Below are 19,440 nucleotides of genomic sequence, written 5' to 3'. Positions count from 1 at the left end.
TGAATTTTCTTAAAATGTTTCTTTAAAAGAAAAAATTACACATTTATTTGATAACTTTGCATCAGTGCAGCACACTTAAAATCACCAACAGCTTCACAAGCTTCGTCAAACATGTAAAAGCAACTTTAATTTGTTCAGTCAGATGAATTAAGATTAAACTAGCCAATGTAAAATAAACAATGAAATTGAAACTGACGAAAACAATGAGTTGGTTACATTGATCAAAACATCTAAAAAATAAACTGCAACAAACCTTCTGTCAAATGGCTCAGAAAGTGCTATTAGGAATCCTAAATATAATGTAAAATAAATAATAAAACATGACGTTGCTCAGAGGACATGCTATTCAGTCTAGATCTATTCAGAATTAGACTTAATAGATCTTGAATTATTATTTATATCAGGACCAGTACAGATATTGATATCAGATCGATTCATCTCTAATAGTTAAACTTGGATTTTAGTAGTATTTACAACCAAATTTAATGTTTGTTTTTTGCTATTGTTTATTGGAGTTTGACTCCAGTGACACCTCGAGAAAATTTCTGTTGGAATGGACAGACCAGGCCAGAAAACAATTTGTGGGCTGAGCTAAAAAATAATAATAAATAGTCCATAATTAATTATTTAATTAATTATCAAATTTTTCAGAGGATGAAGATGACTCAGTCTGTCTTTCTATGGCATGAACATGATTCTCTGGTGGGGGGCAGCATTTTTCAAGAGGGGCTCATGGCCCCCTGTACCCCCCGTTTTGGTCACCACTGTTTGACTCACTGTAGCCTTTCTTCTACTTCAGTAAGAAAATATGTTTCTGATGTAGATGTCTTTGCCTGAATTTAGATCTCAGCTGTGTTTCTGAATGCTTCCTCTGAACGTCTTCGTTTTTGTCACTTGTGTTGTTCAAGATTACGTCTAGTCTGTGTTATTTCCAGTATATAATTCCTGCCACCTCCTTTCCGCCCACAGGCTTTCAATCGCCACAGAAAGCAGCAGACTTAGAGGCTTTATCTAGACGGAAATGTTGAGAAAATGTGTCCATCAGCAGCGAGTAGGCAGCCAGGTTCTTAACTTTGCTGCCTCAGCTGTACAACTGTTATCTGCTAAGATTATTATTGTTCACCCAGGAATCCCAAAAGGCTGCTTTTGTTCTGCACACATCTCTGCAGGTGTGTGTGTGTGTGTGTGTGTGTGTGTGTGTGTGTGTGTGTGTGTGTGTGTGTGTGTGTGTGTGTGTGTGTGTGTGTGTGTGTGTGTATATATATACTGTATATAAGAAAAAGCAGCAGAGAAAGAGACTTGATGTGTAGCTACACTTTGAACCATCATGTTGGAGGAACAGCTAACGCTCGCTTCAGTAATAAATCTGAATGTCTGACTTAGTTGCAGGACAACTTTAGGAAACTAAAGCTTTAAGCAACTGAAGCCGTTTACCTGCAGACAAGGATAAATTTGCTGCCACATCTGGTAAATTCATAAACTCAGAACAGATGTAATAGGAGGGAAGGATTAAGCCTTTTATTATAAGAACGGATTTTAATTTGACCAATCCCACAGCTTTTTGTTACCCCTAAATGTAATCAGAATGTTGCGTTATTTTATACTTCACTTTTCTAAATTGATCAGTTTCAATGAACTTCTAAAAATTAATCAATGACTTTATAATTACGTTTTTTGGTAATAAATTAATGTTTTTTGGTGCCTGAAAATTAGCTGTTACAAAAACCTTCGGAATGTAACATCACAAAGGTTCGCTGAAGCCCGTTACCTAGCAACCCCAGCAGAGCTCCGCCTGTCACCTAGCAAGCCAAATGGAACTCCAACACATTTGGTCAGCTGGTTTCACTGCTGTACGCACTGTACAATGGCTGCTGGGAAAGACAAGTGTTTTGTTGTTTACTTACCATCCAGAAACCAACTACTGCATTCCTGTTGGTTGTGCAGGAGGCTCTACTTCTGCTTTTCAAAGATGTACAGTTGTATAATTGCACATCTGTTTGCAGCCATTTTCACCTGCAAGTGTAAACTTTGAGTTGAGGGTAGGGGGTGTTGCCAGCAACAGCTTATTTGGATTTAAAGTGACAGAGGCCCCAAAACAGTTCAAAATAGTCAGAACTGACCAGACGAAAATCTCATTATGTAAGAATGATTTTGTGCAAAAAACATGACAAAAACAATAAGTTTCGTCATGTTCAAGGTAGCATAATAGGTTAACTTAAAAACTTTGGTGACCTCTGCCAAAAGCAGCAATAAAAGGTGTAATTTTTTTTTTCACCAGGTTTGTCAATACATTAGTTATATTGAATCACCAAGCTTTTAAGAAAATGACCTCTAACCTGTTTTTATTTTGTTTCTTTATTTGTTTTTCTCTGCAGATGAAAAAGAGGAGGGGATTCTCGGCAGCATCCTCCTTCCCAGCTTCCAGATATCCCTGTTGTCTGTGGACGATCACATTAATAGAAAATTTGCTTTCAAGGTTTGTCCATTGCTTTCAAAGTTAGAGCAAAATTTAATTTAAAAAATGAAGTTCTATGTGGTTTTCTGTAAGAAAAGAAAGAAACTTTAAGTTATTGTAGATTTTCCACTAGTAATGCATTTACCGCTTTTGATTTTTAGAGATTGTTAAACTATTCTATGTGACTTTTTTGCAATATTAATTAGAGCTGAAATGATTAATTGGACTTATTGTGATTAATCGATTATTAAAATAATCATCAACTAATTTATGGAGTATAAAGAATCTAATGAAGGCAATTTTCTGAAATAACATCACACTCAGGTACGTAATTAGGCAAAAACAATGCAAAAAATATATCTATTTTACATTATTTCAGTTTTTTTTTTTTTTTTAAACCCATCTGTTTGTAAACATGTTATACCCAAATCTCTTGCTGTGTTATTGCATTTTAGGCAATAACCCTTTTAAAAAATTTTATTTGTTTATTTGCATAATCTAAAAGGCTCCAAATTTTCAGACTGTGTAGATTTTTTTATCTGATCAATCAATTAATCATCAGAATAATCGATAACTAGTATAATCGTTTGTTGCAGCCCTACTATAAATCTTTAATCTAGGGAAGCTTGCAAACTGATTTTAAGCTGATTACATAAGAAGTCCGATCTGTTTTTTATGTTAAATGTGTCGCATGGCTTTGGTTTGTCCCATGATATTCGTAGAAAGATGCTTTTCTTAAAACACTTTGTGATGTATATAGTAGCGGTGCATTCCTAACAAACCCCTGGAGACGACCAAGTTGCCATGGCCAAAAACAGCTGAACACAGACGTTTAGGAGTCTGCTGAAGGTCTGTGTAACCACAGAGCGTGCTGCTTTTCCAACTTACACTCAGGATAAAACAGAGAGAGTTTAAGAAAACAGGAAAACCGTAGAACACAGGGCACAACCTCCTCAATGCAGGAATGAGATGATTTGTTGATTACATTCTCCTATTCTCCTCGTCCTCGCCGACTGTGTCATTTTTAAAGACTATTTGGGGTGAATTAGAGAAACAACGGTTCTTTTCTTGCTCTGAAATGTTGGTAAACAGGATATTGAGGTTGCTGAGTAAATGTTCTTTGTCTCTGTTTTGGATTCTCACAATATCTCGGTTTGTTCGCTGCGAGGGAACAGAAGAACAACACGTTATCTGCACAATGCACCGCATGGTGAGTCCTACAGTATTGTACCAGGCAGATTTACTGCCCTAATCTGGTGGTATGCGTGAAACCTTAGTGACTCAAGGATTTGATTTATCTGCATGGCACAGATGGTCGCAGTCAGCAGTGTCTCACAATCCATCTCTGCTTAATATATCACTTATTTAAAAAGAACATGCATAACGGCGGCAGTTGTTATTGGCTTATGATGAAGCAAATTGTCTGCAGATAAAGGCTAAAATGCTTCTTTCTGTCTGTTTCAGGTAATAGTCCTGTCCTTCATCCTTCTCAGGCAACACATCCCAACATGCGGACGTACTATTTTTGCACTGACACTGGAAAAGAGATGGAATCGTGGATGAAAGTCATGACGGATGCTGCGAATGTGCATTCAGAGCCGACCAAAAGGTTCGTCAGAGCTTCATTAATGGGCTCTTTGCTGCAGTTCGTAGCAGAGCAAAGAAAGCAGATCTTTGAGCAGATTTTTAAAAACATTCCCTAATGATTCCTCTTTTCTTAGTTTGCTTCTCCACCCTGATTTTTCCCCTCCTTTTCTTGCATAAATGCTGGAAGAGAGTACTTTTAAATCCCCCTGTTTAATCCTGTTAAGGTCTTTGGCAGCAGCTCAACACCCACTTTTGACATTTCTGGTCTCTTGGCTTGTTTAAGAAGCTGCCATTCTTCCATGTTTTTCAGCTGGGTTTGGCTGTATTTTAATTTTTTTAAAAGAAAACAGTGAAGAGGACAAAGCCACATGCATGATGTGGGCATGTTATTTGGCGCTGCTGGTGCTTCTTGAAGATGATGACAATCACTCACTCACTTAGGCTACATTCACACTGCAACCTGAAGTGACCCAAATCCGATTTTTTTGTGAAATCAGAATTTTTCTGCGTGATCGTCATGCTTCCAAATAAATGCGGCTTGTACATGATTTCCTGTGTGAACGGCAAACGACCTGAAAGTGTGCAGTAGAGGGCACAATAACGTCACAGAGAACGTGCTCAGTGTTTTTCCAAACGCTGTAAAAAAGAAGAAGAAGTGCTCTGTGTTTGTGGAAGTAAACATGGATGCTAACGGTGGAGCATATCTTACGTTTTTAAAGTTGTGACCCAGCCGGAGCAAACATTAGCAGTTTAATCCTCATTACCCTTCGTTGTTGTTTTTCTTCTCGCTTGCTTGTGTCGGGTCGCAGAGTTGTTACTTTTGTTGAGTATCAATGATAGGCCTGTCACAATAACAAATGTTGCTGGACGATAAATTGGTCCAGAAGTCATTGAGGTCATTGTTAAGTAATATAAGAGTAATGGCTTAATAATAATGCAAGAACACATTCTCAAAGACCAGTAAACTTTAAATTCGATTGAACATTTAACAGTGGAACCGGTAGACATTTTATATATCCCAAAAAAAATAAATAAGCAACAAATAAAATGAATCTTGAAGTTTTTGCAAACAAAATTATCCTCCAAAAAAAAGAGCTAATTTAGACCAAAACACCAAACTGAAGACTTTTATCGTCCAGTTTTTGGTAGAAAGAGAGAAAAATAGAGATGAATGATAAATCATGCCAATGGAAATGATTGAGTTTGTTTTAATTTATCATGTGATTAATTGATTTATTGATTATTGTGACTAATCAATGACATTGAGACTAGGTCACATTTGAAAAGATCCGATACGTATCGGATATCCAGATGGCCTGGGTCGCATTTGAAAAAAATCAAGTTTATTTGTATAACACATTACAGCAGCAAGTCAGCTCAAAATGCTTTAAATTCAAACATCGTAGTCATTAATTATGAAACAATGAACGTTACATTTTGTCTAATATCAAAATCATCCAGCAAATATGTAGATGAATGTTCCAGTTATTAATTAATTAAAGGTGACTCTAAACAAGTCGGGTTTGTAACCATCCTTTAAAGGAACTCAGTGTTTCGACTGTTTTTCAGTTTTCTTGAAATTTGATCCATTGTGGTGCTTAGAAGCTGAACTCAGATGAGTTTGTGGACAAACAGAGCTTATAAAATTTTATTTATCGGTTTCTGTCATACTCTACGGTGAATGTAATGATTTTTGATCCACTATTAATTTTATTGATCTTAATAGAAAATATTGCCAGACATTATGTTGTTTCCACTTTACCTGATTGTGTTTGTCGCAGCATTTTTAAGAAGAGAACAAAACCAGAAAATTTGATTATATTACGATTAGGATACTGGTAAATATTGACATTAACATATTTGATGTTTACTGAATAATTTTGATGACAAAATGTAATGTTTGTTGCTTGTTTCATTCTGTTTACTGCGTTGTGTTTTTACAGTGTAGAGCACTTTAAACCGCCTTGTTCTACGCAGATAAACTTAACTTGACTTAAGGGGGCTGAATGCAAATGCTGACCCACTTTTCAGATTCCTATTTTGCTTGACAATAAAGCTCTATGTATTGTTTATTCATCACATAAATAAATAACAATAAGAATAGATTGCATTTGTGACAAAATGGGTATAAATATGTTTGCACAGCAGCTTTTTTATCCACCTAGAAAAGAGAGAGTGTGTCTTGTGTGTCCACAGTAGAATAAATACAGACATCTAAGGTCCAGCTTGTCTTCTGGGTAGTTAACTGAGTCACAGGAAGCTGGAGAAGACATTATGTGACTAGTGTTACTATTTAAAAATGTCTGAGTGGAAACTCTGAAGGAATGTCTTTTCTTCTGCTCTCCTATTGGTAACCCACTGAGTCCCGCCACTCAAAGAAACGGCTGAAACTTTGAAGTTCTGACCTTGGGCGTGTCGGAGGCTAAGCAAATCGGGAAGCTTTTCACCTCTGAATGCATCTCTGGAGATCATAAAGAGGCACAAAACTTTCTGGAGGGGAGGAAGATGGGAGGTACGATGGGATGGAGGAGAGGTTTTAATGGAGATATCTGATCTGCTTTTGAACGCCTGGTTCCTTCTGGCAGCTGGAAGAAACATTTTGACCTCTTCTCAGTCATAGTTTGAAGTTGTATCTGTGAAGCATTTTTTTATGTTTCGTCCAAACCTAGTATCAGTCAGACATACAGGTGGAAGATATAGACTTAAGGTTTTATCACAATATTTTGTGGTAACGATAAAAGTGACGGTAAGAACTATTTATTATTTCTTTTTTAAGTAATTGTATGTTTCTGCTGCTAAACGGTTTTCCTGTTAACGATAAGTTGTTTCTCCGCCATTAGCGCATTGAGGAACGAGTACATGAGGTTGATAGACAACACTAAGGCCTTCCTTCTGGCTCTGATTGGTTGCTTTTGGTCTGGAGTGGTGCATTTATTCAGATGGTAATAGTAGGTCAAGGAGGAGATCGATCTTTTATCAGATTGTCTGTCTCATAACAAACTGTCACAACATGGTGACAGTCTTAACATTTTTATAAAAGTTACACAGCTAATTAATCTAAAACTTCTTTCTGGTGAAAAGATCTGGAAGAGTTCTCTATTCGTCATTTAACAGTTTCCTTCATGTCTCTTTTTAGGCTGGAGAAGCTAAAAGTGGAAGAGTTTGGACCCAAAGAAATCAGTCAAGTAGTTAACCACAAGCCGCCGCTAACACAGCCAGAAATCCAAAACAACGAACGTAACCTTCAAGTTGACCGCGAGCGCAGCGCGGCCGTGACGCCCAGCAACGAGCAGGACGAGCGAAAGCACCGCGACGCCGAGCGCTACGGCTTCCAGAAGGACGGCGGCGAGCGCGAGCGACCCCTCACCAAGATCAACAGCATCAAGCTGCAGCCGGAGCAGGCGGCGGCCATTAAAGCCAACATGACCTCGCCCCAGACACCAAACGAGATGGACAGGACGCTCCACCTCCCCCAAGTGAACGGGTCAGGAGAGCCCTGTAAGGCTAACGGGACCGGGGTTCCTGTCCAGCAGAGTCCGATCAGCGAACCGGACCGCAACCTGAGCAGAACCAGCTCCATGCAGCAACTGGAGCAGTGGGTTCGCACGCAAAGAGGACGGGGTCAGGACGACGACGTCAGGAGGTAGGGTCACTGACTGCGTTTGCCGTATTCTCTGGACTATACGTGACTCCGGGTCAGTGCTGGCAAACTCATTTTGGGTCGTATTAACATCATGAAAGTTCTTAAAAGGCTATTTGTGCCAGAATGCATTGATAAAACCGAATAACACACTGCTAAAATATTAATAGACAACTGTCTCAGATTTTTTTTATGGGATTCTTGGCATGTTTTATGGCGTCCTGGCTCAGTCCACTGGAAATAAAACCTCAGAATTCAAAATTTAATCTCAGAATTCAGATTTTTTTCACAGAATTCTTTTTTTCTCCGAATTTTGATTTTAATCTCTTTTTTAATATGGCCCTCGTCTTAATCCTGTTGATAAAACATTTTTTCATGTATGACTTCTTAACCACATAATTCACTAGTATCTACGGAAAGCCAAAAATTCCACAAGTCACATTTATCATCCGTCTTGTTAAAAAGTCAAGCATAAAAACACTGTTTTATGAGTCAGAACACCGTAAAATCTGACATAGTTTTTTGTTTTGTGTTTTAAGAGCACTTTCTTCACAGTGAAAATCATGCCACTTAGGTCACTGAATGCCATCACAGGTGAAATCCAGCGTATAAATGGCGTATGTTTTGCTGTGAACAGGGTGGTCTGAAAATGGCATTTTGATGGGATTTTTGCTATGTTTTGTATCCATAACTGTATATGCATAAAATATATGTTTTATGCATATACACCTGTTTTTTGGTTTTTAACCAGATGCACGTTAAAAGTTGCAATTTGTGGCACTTTTGATTTTCCTTAGTATTCAAAGATAAGAGCAATTTAGAAATAATCAACCACGACATGAATTTGACACGTGCTCTGGACTGTTAAGTCACATTAATTTAGAAGTTAGGAAACATGAGGGGATCTTCTCCATGTTTAGTTACATCCAGTTTGTGATTTTTAATTGAGTTTTAATTCTTCCTAACATCCTGTAGCATGAAAAATGAAGATATTCAGCTTCATTCAATCAGTGTAAACACTTTGACTCTATCCACTGGAGTCTATCAGTTATTGTCAGTGGGAATAAACAGACGCTTATTCTTGGTCAACTGGGAGGACCTCAGTTTTAACGAGTTAAAAATAAACTTCTTTTGTCCATTTATTGAGGAAATTGGCTGACAGTTTGTCTCTATTTCTCTTATTATCATTGACATTACGGGACATCTTTAACCTCGCTTAAATCTATTTTAATAAGAGGATTTCATGCATTTAGTTGAAAAAAAAAATACAATTAGGAAAGAATCCAAAGGCTTAGATGCATTCTGAGGTAAAAACATCTTGTTCTAGCACTACATATGAGTATTATTCATATTCATATATTAAAACCCACCTATTAGTGTGTACTATTTAATATTCTAACTATTTTTTTAATAAATAAAGAAAAGCAGCAGAAAGCCTGGCCTGTCCGTGTCCAGTCCTCCCTCTGCTCCTCTCCTCCAACACGGCTTGTCTCCTCCAAACTGATGTGTAGTTTCCATTTAGTCACGTGTCTTTTTAAACGCTGCTGCTGAGTTTTACAGACCAGCAAGCGCTTTAGCCTGGATCTGTCAGGGAGCCTTTATGTGAAGCTCTCCCGATGCAAACCTCTCTGACGTTGAACCAAGCGAGGAAGTTGGGCTTTTTTTAGCCGTGTTGTCACATGAATGTTTGGTTTGTCTGAATCTGGCGGCGTGACACTACTACTGTTTTCTGTTGTTTATTTGAGAAAAAATCTTTACTGCACCATCCATGATTCAGATCAATTAATCTCTAATAGTTAAACTTGGATTTTAATAGTATTTACAACCAAATGTAATGTTTGTTTTTTGTTATTGTTTATTGGAGTTTGACTCCAGTGACACCACGAGCTGTCACAATAACAAATTTTACTGCTGCCAACTCAGCAACTTTTCAGACAAAAAAATAAATACAATTGTAAAGATCAGTAATCGACCAGAAAACTGCAATCAGAGCAACCCTGTCAAAAAACCACTCATTACGCTCTTTTGGAAGTTCAAGAAAGTTTAATATTTTTGTAATTAAGTACATAACCCAACTTCTTTATAATTTATTAGTGTTTTTATTTGTGTTTATTCAAAAGAAAACAATAAAACTTTAAATATTTTAAGCTAAATTTATTTATTTAACATTGTGCAACATTTCCTCCTGCCTTATTTCATATTTTTTGTGTTTTTTTTCTCCCTAGCATCACCTCATACCAGACTCTGCCTAGAAACATGCCGAGCCATCGGGTTCCCTACATGCCCCATTATGGAGACAGCTACCGCAGCATGCCCAGGAACAGCATGGCCCAGCGGGACAGCATCTGCAGCATGTCGCCCTCGCTCTACGATCAAGCCCTGGGCTCTTCGGCCGCCGAGAAGCGGCGCTCCATGCGAGACGACACCATGTGGCAGCTGTACGAGTGGCAACAGAGGCAGGCCTACAGCCGGCAGTCGGGGCTCTACAGCAACATGGCCAGCCCCAAAACCATGATAAACCTGTCAGAGCACGCCGCACTGAGCCACTCCATCCCCCCCTCACCTTCACACGGATCGCTGTCCATGTACGGCGCCTACTCTCCGATGAGATCCTACAACATGGCCAACGCCAGGTCAGAGGTCGCCTCTCCGGTCTACAGGAGAGACCTGAGCATCGACAGACGGCAGCGGCCGCAAGTCAACAAGGTCTCTCAAACAGTTTTTATCTCTATCTGAGAATGTTATAAATAGCTGTGGCTTAGATTGTGTGTCTTTAAAAAGGTTACATGAAGCAAATGACTTAAAGGAGAACTAAACACATTGGAGAAGTGAAAGTTAGATATTTATGGAAGATCAGGGCCACTGAAAAATAAAACAATCTGACTAGAATCCCCTGATTAAAGTTAAAAGATTAATTCTGACAGAATTTTAAAAAATCAGAATTGTGACTTTTAAATCTGATTAAAACTCAAACTCTGACTCTTAAGTACTAAGAGAAAAAAAAGTCTAAATTAAAATTCTGAGAGAAAAAAATTAGTCAAAATTAAGAACTAAAAAAATCTAAATTCTGATGTTCAAGACATAATTCTGGGAAAAAAACTTTACATTTTGATGAAAAGTCAAATTCTGAGAAAAAAAAAATCAGTTCTGAGGTTATAGTCAGAATTTTGAGAAAAAGCTCAAAATTTTGAGAAAAACTAAAAATTCTGAGGAAAAATTCTTGTTTTTTTCCCCCCCGACTCATCCTGATCCTCTTCTGTAGATTACAATAAATCTAAAAAACGCTCTGTTCTCGTGTCGCTTACAGATACAAAACAACCAGTTAGTGGAAGCAGACTAGTTGAAACAAAATAACAACATTGCTCTCCAAAGCACTTTCTGCATGAAACACGTCCACAACACATCTCACAGATCTTTGCACTGCAAAAACACCAAATATGACCAAGTATTTTTGTCTAGTTTCTACTGCAAATATCTTATCATGATTGAAATAAGACAGAACTAAATTAACCTGTCAGCAAGATGTAGAAGCTTGTTTTGACTCTTGATTACAGGGCAGATTTTAGTCGTGGTGTAAATTATTCCATCACTGACAGAAAAATCTCTTCTTCTCCTTCTCCCTCTGTGTTTTGCAGTACGCCTACCCTCCCGACAGGCGATCGCTGCCTGCAGGGATCCCAGTCCAGACTATCACTGCCCAATCTCTTCAAAGCAAAACTGTAAGTCTTCATCTGTGCTGAGTGTCTTCCTCGTGTCAGACTGTAAATGTTTATATGTCTGCAGCTCTGTTGAAATACTTTAAGGTTTCACGGTTTGGGTTGAACCTGACTTTGTTCAAAACAGTGCTATTTCTGTCACGCAGCCTTGCCTCTCCCTCTTCCTGTTTCACTCAGTTTTGCGCTCCAAGTTGAAGGATTTAGCATCCGTCCTCTTCAGGAGCTCCTAAGGCTCGTCTCACATCAGAGGAGACTTAACCCCTCCATGTCACTCACAACTCTCTAAGCCAGATCAGGAGTTTATGTCAAAGCTGCACACAATGCTATGTTTTGATAGAGCTGGTGAAGTGTGACCTGGATTCTGCAGCACATGCTTACTCCTCTGTTTTTAGCTAATGCAAGAAGCTTGTGTTCTTCCAGTTGTAATAGCATGTTGGATAAAGTGCATGAAAACCCGACGCCTGGACATGCAGACAAATTCCTCTACATCCTGGTGTCCTTTACTATTTAATCACGATTAATCGGATTGGTCATGATTAATCGATTATTGAAATAATCATCTACTAATTTAGCAATCGATTAATCATTAACTGGAGTTTACAGACTCAACAAAAGCCTATTGGTTGAAAGAACAACATGCTCAGAGCAGTAATTATGCCAAAATTGGACAAAAATATATACATTTTGTATTCAAGATAAAAAAAGAACCTTTGTCTGTAAATATAATACAAAAACACAAAATCTTACCAAGTATTTTCATCTAGTTTCTAGTGCAAATATTTCAGTGCGCTTGAAATAAGAGAGAACTAACATACAAGTAACTTTTCAGCAAGTGCAGTGCATGTTCCACCCTGCTTCACCCAGGTGAAGCTTAGGTTTAGCTTCACCTGGTTCAGACTCTAAAAAGTTCTTACTAAGCACCTTTTGATATCCAACAAATAGATAATAAATCAGTCCTGCTGTGTTAATGTTAAGTCGAGCAGAACAGGCTGAGCTTTTCACATTATTTAAAGTATTTTTTTTAGTTCAGATGAATACTTTGTTACAAATAATTGAGCGTTCACTAAAGGAATGATATATTGTTGCATTTTAGGCAGTAGAAAATGTACTTTCTTTTTTTAAGAAAGGAACTGAACACATCTTTTAATCTTGTCTAAAAAGGCTCAAGTGATTAAATGAAAAATCTACACAATGTGCCTTTTTTAAAAATCCGATTAATCAAATAAGCAATAGATTAATCGATTATTAAACAGTCGTTAGTTGCAGCCCTGCTTCTCCTCCGCCTCCCTCTCCCTGACGGTGTGTCCCTGTTTCATTGTGGATGTGTCCCCTCCTCTCTCCGCCCTCCCTGCAGCCTGAGGAACTGACTTTGCTGCTGATAAAGCTGCGGCGGCAGCAAGCAGAGCTAAACAGTATCCGGGACCACACTGTAGCACAGCTTATGCAACTAAACATGGATCACAGCAACCCAAAGGTCAGGCCCAGGCTCGTCTCTGCTGGCGTGTGGTGTATGTGCCATCTCCACCCTCTCTCATAATCCATCTTCGTCCAGAAGATTCGGTTGGTCTTCATGCATGGCCGAGTCAGAACCAACACACCATAGGCTCGGAAAACGACTCTTTGTCGTGTTTGGGGGTCATATTTAAATTATACGCTGCAAAAACACAAAATATTACCAAGTAATTCTAGTTTCTAGTAGACTTAAAATAAGACAAAACTAACAAGTAATTTTTCAGTACAATATAGGAGATTGGGTAACACTTTGTTTGAGGGGGTTGTATATAAGTCTTATGCAAACCCCTTCAAATAAAGTGAAATTGTTTTACGTCAGTAATTCTTCAATATTGATCAGAAGCAGAATGAAGACCTTTGTTGCCTAGTTTTTGGTAGAAAGAGGGAAAAGAGAAAAACGATGCAAATTATTAAGCTTATTTGAATTCATCGTGCGATTAATAGATTTTATTTGGCCTAACCAAAAGCAATAAAGCATTATTTTAAATAAAATATGCTACGTTGTAACAGTAGAGCACAATAATTTATCTTTGTGCGTTGATAATTTTCACTCTTCATTGTTTGGTCTCTTTCATATTTATCTTCCTGTTCTGTCAGGGCTGCATGGGGCCATTTTGTCATAATGCACAGCCGCAGACTCATGTTGTCACGTTCTACAGTTTTATATGGTGCCTGACCTGCTTTCTCCACATCGGCTTGTCCTGCTTCCTTTTCTCTGTGGCTATATTTGGATACATGACATGGTTCTGTGGTTCCTAAGTAAGAAAGAGACGCATTCTGGTAATAAAAGGACTTCTTTTTTTCTCACTCTGTTCCTTTCTCTTTCCGCTGCTTTGCTGCCGACTCTAGAACGACATTCTCTCCCATCACCTCCAAAGGAACCTCATGTATTTGGACAATCAGGTGGGGTAGTGCATGAATGCCTGGCCTCCTTCCTGTGGTGATGATCTGAACTAATTCAATGTTGTGTTCATCAGTACTTTCTCTTCTCTTATATATATAAATTTGTACATTTATGTAGTTTTTTTTTAGTTAAAGCCTTTAGTTTTTCCTTTCATCTATATTAGTTTCCTCCCTTCCTTCTTTCAATTTTCTTATTCTAAATATTTCTTTGTTAAACACAAAATCAGCTGAAATATCTGAAAGAAATGAGCAACAATAGTGGCGTATTTCCTCTCGTTTTGATGGTATTTCAGACTTAAAGCCTACTGATCTTCTCACTCATTCATTCCTGTACTGGAAATATTTATGTTAACGTGGTAATATGAAAATATCCACATCTCTAACCCATCTTTATCTGAAATTCCCAAAGAAAACAGCAGTTGCACCCATACAGCAACATTTAATTCACATATTCCTCTTTTATCAGTTTATATGATTTACACAAGGTTTGTAGTGACATTTAAAGGGTCAAAGCAATGCTTATGTTTTCTCAAAACTATGAATTATCTTATCCTTTTTCTTTCTCTGTTATTGCACGTCCTGTGGTGGGATCACTAGGGGTGTAACCATGCGCCACAAACTCGCATGATATTAAAATGGCATGATAATTATTGTCAAACTGGAGGCTGTCTCAGGAAGAGCCATTATTAGAAAGTATTGTGATGGAGATGTAATTGGTAAATACTGTAATAACAGTATCAGCTGCGATAAATCCACATCTGCCTACCTCCTCTGGTCTCTCTGCCTCCAGAGCCCTTTGTAGCGCTAATCTGTGTTAGCTACGAACGTTTTCTGCAGTGAGACTCCATCCGACAGGCTGAATATCTGATTGTCAGTGGTGGGAACTATTAGCCAAAAGGTTTGATGCACTAACACTAAAGAACTAATAGTAAACATTAGTTCTGCTAACACTAAAGTACTACATGGTATGCAGGAGACGCTAATGCTAAAGTCCTATAAAATTGTTATTAGCAGAAGTGAATCCTAAAGCGTTACACCAACATGATATTTTGTAGAACCTAATGATAAAGCACAATACTAACATAGTTATTAGCAGAAGCTAATGCTAAAGTGCTATACCAACATCTTTATTAGTTGAAGCTAAAGCACTTTAGCAGCTCGTTAAGAGGCTACTCTCCCACATTTTGATGGCCCTGAAAGAGACTACTTCTCTGCTGATGTTGCAGCATGGAAAGGCAAAGCAGGGCAGAGCGCAACACACAGGAGACACACAGCGTGCATGTGGCAGCCACATGTGGAGCCATGTGGTGAAACACAACCAGGGATGTGCAGCAAGCTGGCTCCTGCCACTCCCTTCCTGCATGTTCATTTATTTCTACCCAGATCTGTTCATATTTAGATGCTCCACTGTAAAATTGGGACTATTTTACAATCTTTTAATGTAAACTAGCCCATTAAAAAATTGTACAAAATCTATCATAATTATACCAGTTATTTAACCTATTTGTGAAATTTTATTTTAATCCATATTTTCATTCTTCTTTTTAAACATTAGAACCTCCTAAAAATGATCAAAGCATAGAAACTGCAAATTGAGGACTGGATTTTTTTGATTTTGTGATTAGCGTTAAGTTTGCTCTAATTAAAAAGAAATCAAAACAAGACACTTGGGGTGCTTAAACACTTGATAGTCCAGTGGACTGGGTTTGATTGGGAACCAAAATTGCAACATTTGTTGGATTTTCAGCTACTGCCGTTCACTTTCACACTGCACTTTGTCAAAAGATCCAAACTGATTGAAAAACCAGTTCACCTCCTCACCTGTGGGGGCGCTGCACCAAGAACCACTGAAGGAAACAACATGAAAATCTCTGAAGAAAACAATGAGCGTAACTTCCTTCTTCACAAAATGTAAACAAAAATGGAGTAGCGTCGGATTTTAGCGGCTGTAGGATTTCTCTTATGTCTCTTGCTAGCGCTAGACTCACGTTGTTTTTGGTTGTGTTTACCCAGAATTCACTCTGATTTTTCCCAAAAATACTGCTAAAGTCCTGCCTCATGAACGCAGTGCTGCCTTGCCTCCTGAGCTAGAATGCATCGTTACACCCCTAACCACCGCTGTGTTTGCAGATACATTCTTTCAGTAATCAATCATTTAAATCTGTCTAATAATTTAATTGGTACATTAAGCGTTCATTGGTTAAATTAAAGGACACACGCTTTATTTGGGTTCTGTAAAAAGTCTTATTTACTTCCCTTCTCTGAAGCATGTTATGGGTTTTATAAAATGCACAAAGCAACACTAATACGTTCGTAATAATTATCATTACAGTTTGCCTCTGATATTTGTAAACAGAGAAATAATTACCTCACACTATTTTACCACAAACAATTGAAGGCAACAGTAGAGCTTGCTGCTTTAGTACACTGCAAAAACACAAAATATTACCAAGTATTTTTGCCTGGTTTCTAGTACAAATATCTTAGTACACTTGAAATAAGACAAAACTAACTTGCAAGTAACCTGTTAGCAAAGTATAGGAGCTTGTTTTAAGTAAGTAATTTCTTAGTAGATTCACTGACAGATTATTTCACTTATAGCAAGATATTTTTCCCGTTTTATAAGTGAAATAATCTGCCAGTGAAACTAGAATCTTTTCCCCCATATTAAAGAGTTATTAAATAACAAGCTGCCATATCTTGCTGAAAAGTTGTAAGTTAGTTTTGTCTTATTTCAAGCACCAGAAACTAAACTAAAAATACTTGGTGAGATTTTGTGTTTTTGCCGTTTAGTATTAATACAATAAGTTAAGATTTAAAGAGGAGCTTTTCACTTCTAAGACTGAAATCCTCTTAGTGCTTTGCACCACAGTTCAGTTTGTAAGTTTGACTTATTGCCTCTTAGATCTACATCCATTCCTGTCATTTCTGGACACACATGTTTATGTCTGAGTCGCCTTCATCGGAGAGGTGTAATCATGCTGTGGCTTTTGTCTCAGAACTCAAGTTCACTGCTGTAAACTTTCTGACACTTTCTGTATCGCTCCTCTTCACACTGTACTAGATGAAGGAAATTGACCCTTTAATCGTCTTGACTCACACTTTGATTGAGAACTCTGCCCCAAGGCCTCAAGTTTACCAGCAAGTAAGGCCAGCCACAGGCGTTGCTCCAGCTCATCTTCACCAGTCGCTGCCGTTGTTTTGCAATGCTCCTCCTTTTCGATGTCCAAGTCCTCTCGGCATCTTGAGACTGGTCTCTTTGTTTTGTTTGTTATGCTAGCACCTCCTCATCCATCGCTTTTGACTGTTCTCTTTATTAGGAGAAGTCATGTTCTCGTGGGCATGACTTTCAAGACGAATAAATCCGATGTATGTGTTCTCGCCACAGTTCAGTTTAATCCCCCCTCTTCATTTTCAGGTTTGTGTGTTGGGGGTTATATAAAGACTTCATTTTATTTGCATTTTATATTAATTAGAAATGTTAATTTATTTTAGGTGACTGAAAAAGTTAGACTCTTGGATTCATTACACAGAGCAAAAAATATTTCAATCAGCTTTTTTATGTTAAACATGATGATTGTGGCTTACAGTTAGCAAAATTTGGTTTCTGCTTTTGTTTTACATCTTAACTTTTCAATATTCTAATTTATTGAGATTATGGTCACAAGTGTAGACCTCAATCAGTATGCAGTCACTCCCCCAGCCATTATAATATTTCAGAAACCATATACAGAAAGTCTTCACCTGTAAGAGTAAAACTTTATTTTCTCAAACGTATTTAAGTGTCTAGATTATCACTTCTTCATTTTCCCATGTTAAAGCCAGAAAAATCATTCATTTTACAGTACAAAAGTATGGTGTCATTTGTGTTTAGCAGTTAAGATTCTTCATTATTCCTAAAGTCTGAGTCCAACATTTAAAGGGGACCTATTATACAAATTATGGCTCACTTTTATACTTCCGTTTGTATCTCAAATGCTTTGGAAAACAGCCCAAGCACTTAAAAAAAAAAAAAAAAAAACACCCTGTCACTTTTTGGCAAAAAGTTAATATTTTTGGGTGTGTGGGAAAACAAAACAAAAACAGCCCGATTATTAAGTCACACTCAAGGGGCACTGCCCTTCACCTAGTAACCCCAGAGAAGCCCAGTCCTGTTACCTAGCAACCCCAGCAGAACTCCACCCGTTACCTAGCAACCCAAGCTGAGTTCAAGAACATTTTGTCAGAACGAACTGACCAAACTAATGAAAAATGATTATGTGCAAAAAATGTACAGACCTATCCTAACCTGTCCAAAGAAGCATAATAGGTCATCTTTAAAGTTATAGCATACTGTAGGTTATATAACCACTCAGCACTTTAAATTATTCTGGTATATTCTGAGTAAACCTTCCTTTACCATTCTCTCCCTTCACCAGTGTCATAAAGCGGTTGCCCTGTTATTGACATCACTTTGCCACCTCTTTGACCCCCTCTGAGACCCGTCTCACTCCTTCATTGACATACCGGCACCACTCCAGCTAGCTGCATTTCCACCTGTTGCGTAGCCAGAAGTCTGTGTCCCTCCCCTGTCCTCCTCCCCATGTCGCTGGTAGTCCACATGACCCCACCGTGAGGCTCTCTGGGCTGCAGGAGAGCGTGCATGTTCTCTGTGGAATGCCATGTGGTTCCTGCTGCTTTAAATGTACCATGTGGTTGAGCAGAGGGAAAGTGTGTGAACCACTCAACGTGTGAGAGGAATGTTGCCGTAGAGTCTTAAAATATTTGGGCAGTGAGTTATTTTGTGGGTTATTTTTTATTTCTCTCATATAGGACTTAAAATTAATAAACGGTTTACTGTGAAACCAAACAGGTCTTCTACCAAAACAAGTAAGATAATTGTACTTCAATAGTAAAAGCTATAAACATTGTATTTACACTGCAAAAACACAAAATCTTTCCAAGCATTTCTAGTGCAAATATCTTTGTACACTTGAAATAAGACAAAACTAACTTACAAGTAACTTTTCAGCAAGATATAGGAGATTGTTTTAAGCCAATAATTCTTGTATATTTATTAAAAAGAAAAAGTACTTGTTCCACTGGCAAATATTTTCACTTATAGCAACATACTTTTTCAATAGAACTAGCACAATAAACTTAAACTAAGCATAAACTTAACATTTATATTTTGTTCCTAAATGTTTAAAGATGCATAAGCTCCTATATATTTCTCAAAAGTTACTTTTGTCTTATTTCAAGAGTATTAAGCTATTTGCACTAGAAATTAGACACAAATACTTGGTAATATTTGGTGTTTTTTCAGTGTACTGTGTTTGTATCTGATCTTTTGCTCTTTCTGCTGTTTCATATCCAATGTGGGTAGAAACATAAATCAACTCAGAAATAAGTCACTGTCTCAATATTTGAGGACTGTATTGTTTTATATTTTTAAAGAGTTGGTAAATGTGTATTATGTGCACATTATTTTTGTGGAAACGAGGGATCCAATGCAGCTGAAATCTAATGTTTCTTTCATAGTCTCACAAATTGTTTCAGCACATATTTATTTACTTCCATAATCTGTCACATTTTGACCTCGTTAGTGTTTTTTGTCTTCAGATGAATCAGTTAAAGGGGAAAACATG

At 37.8% G+C, this 19,440-nt stretch overlaps 1 protein-coding gene across 10 annotated transcripts in view; it reads left to right on the top strand.

The window, feature by feature from the left end:
* The window catches only part of LOC106929242 (pleckstrin homology domain-containing family A member 5-like), a 114,343-nt gene that overhangs the window by 79,348 nt on the left and 15,555 nt on the right, over positions 1-19,440 (top strand). For 8 of the 10 annotated variants that reach the window (XM_015006012.2, XM_088006181.1, XM_015006015.2 and 5 more), the window contains 5 exons: positions 2,376-2,476; positions 3,949-4,064; positions 7,179-7,685; positions 9,908-10,388; positions 11,318-11,401. In XM_015006012.2, the coding sequence (XP_014861498.2) occupies positions 2,376-2,476; positions 3,949-4,064; positions 7,179-7,685; positions 9,908-10,388; positions 11,318-11,401 (1,289 nt within the window). Of the gene's footprint in view, positions 1-2,375; positions 2,477-2,500; positions 3,666-3,919; positions 4,065-7,178; positions 7,686-9,907; positions 10,389-11,317; positions 11,402-19,440 lie in introns of those variants that run through there. The other 2 variants (XM_088006185.1, XM_088006186.1) reach the window with 2 other exon arrangements.

Source organism: Poecilia mexicana, unplaced genomic scaffold (genome assembly GCF_051168715.1).
Source record: "Poecilia mexicana isolate PSO_F unplaced genomic scaffold, ASM5116871v1 scaffold_6, whole genome shotgun sequence".
Taxonomy (NCBI): domain Eukaryota; kingdom Metazoa; phylum Chordata; class Actinopteri; order Cyprinodontiformes; family Poeciliidae; genus Poecilia; species Poecilia mexicana.
Note: the sequence above shows the minus strand (reverse complement) of the source record. Positions and strands in the feature narration are given on the sequence as shown.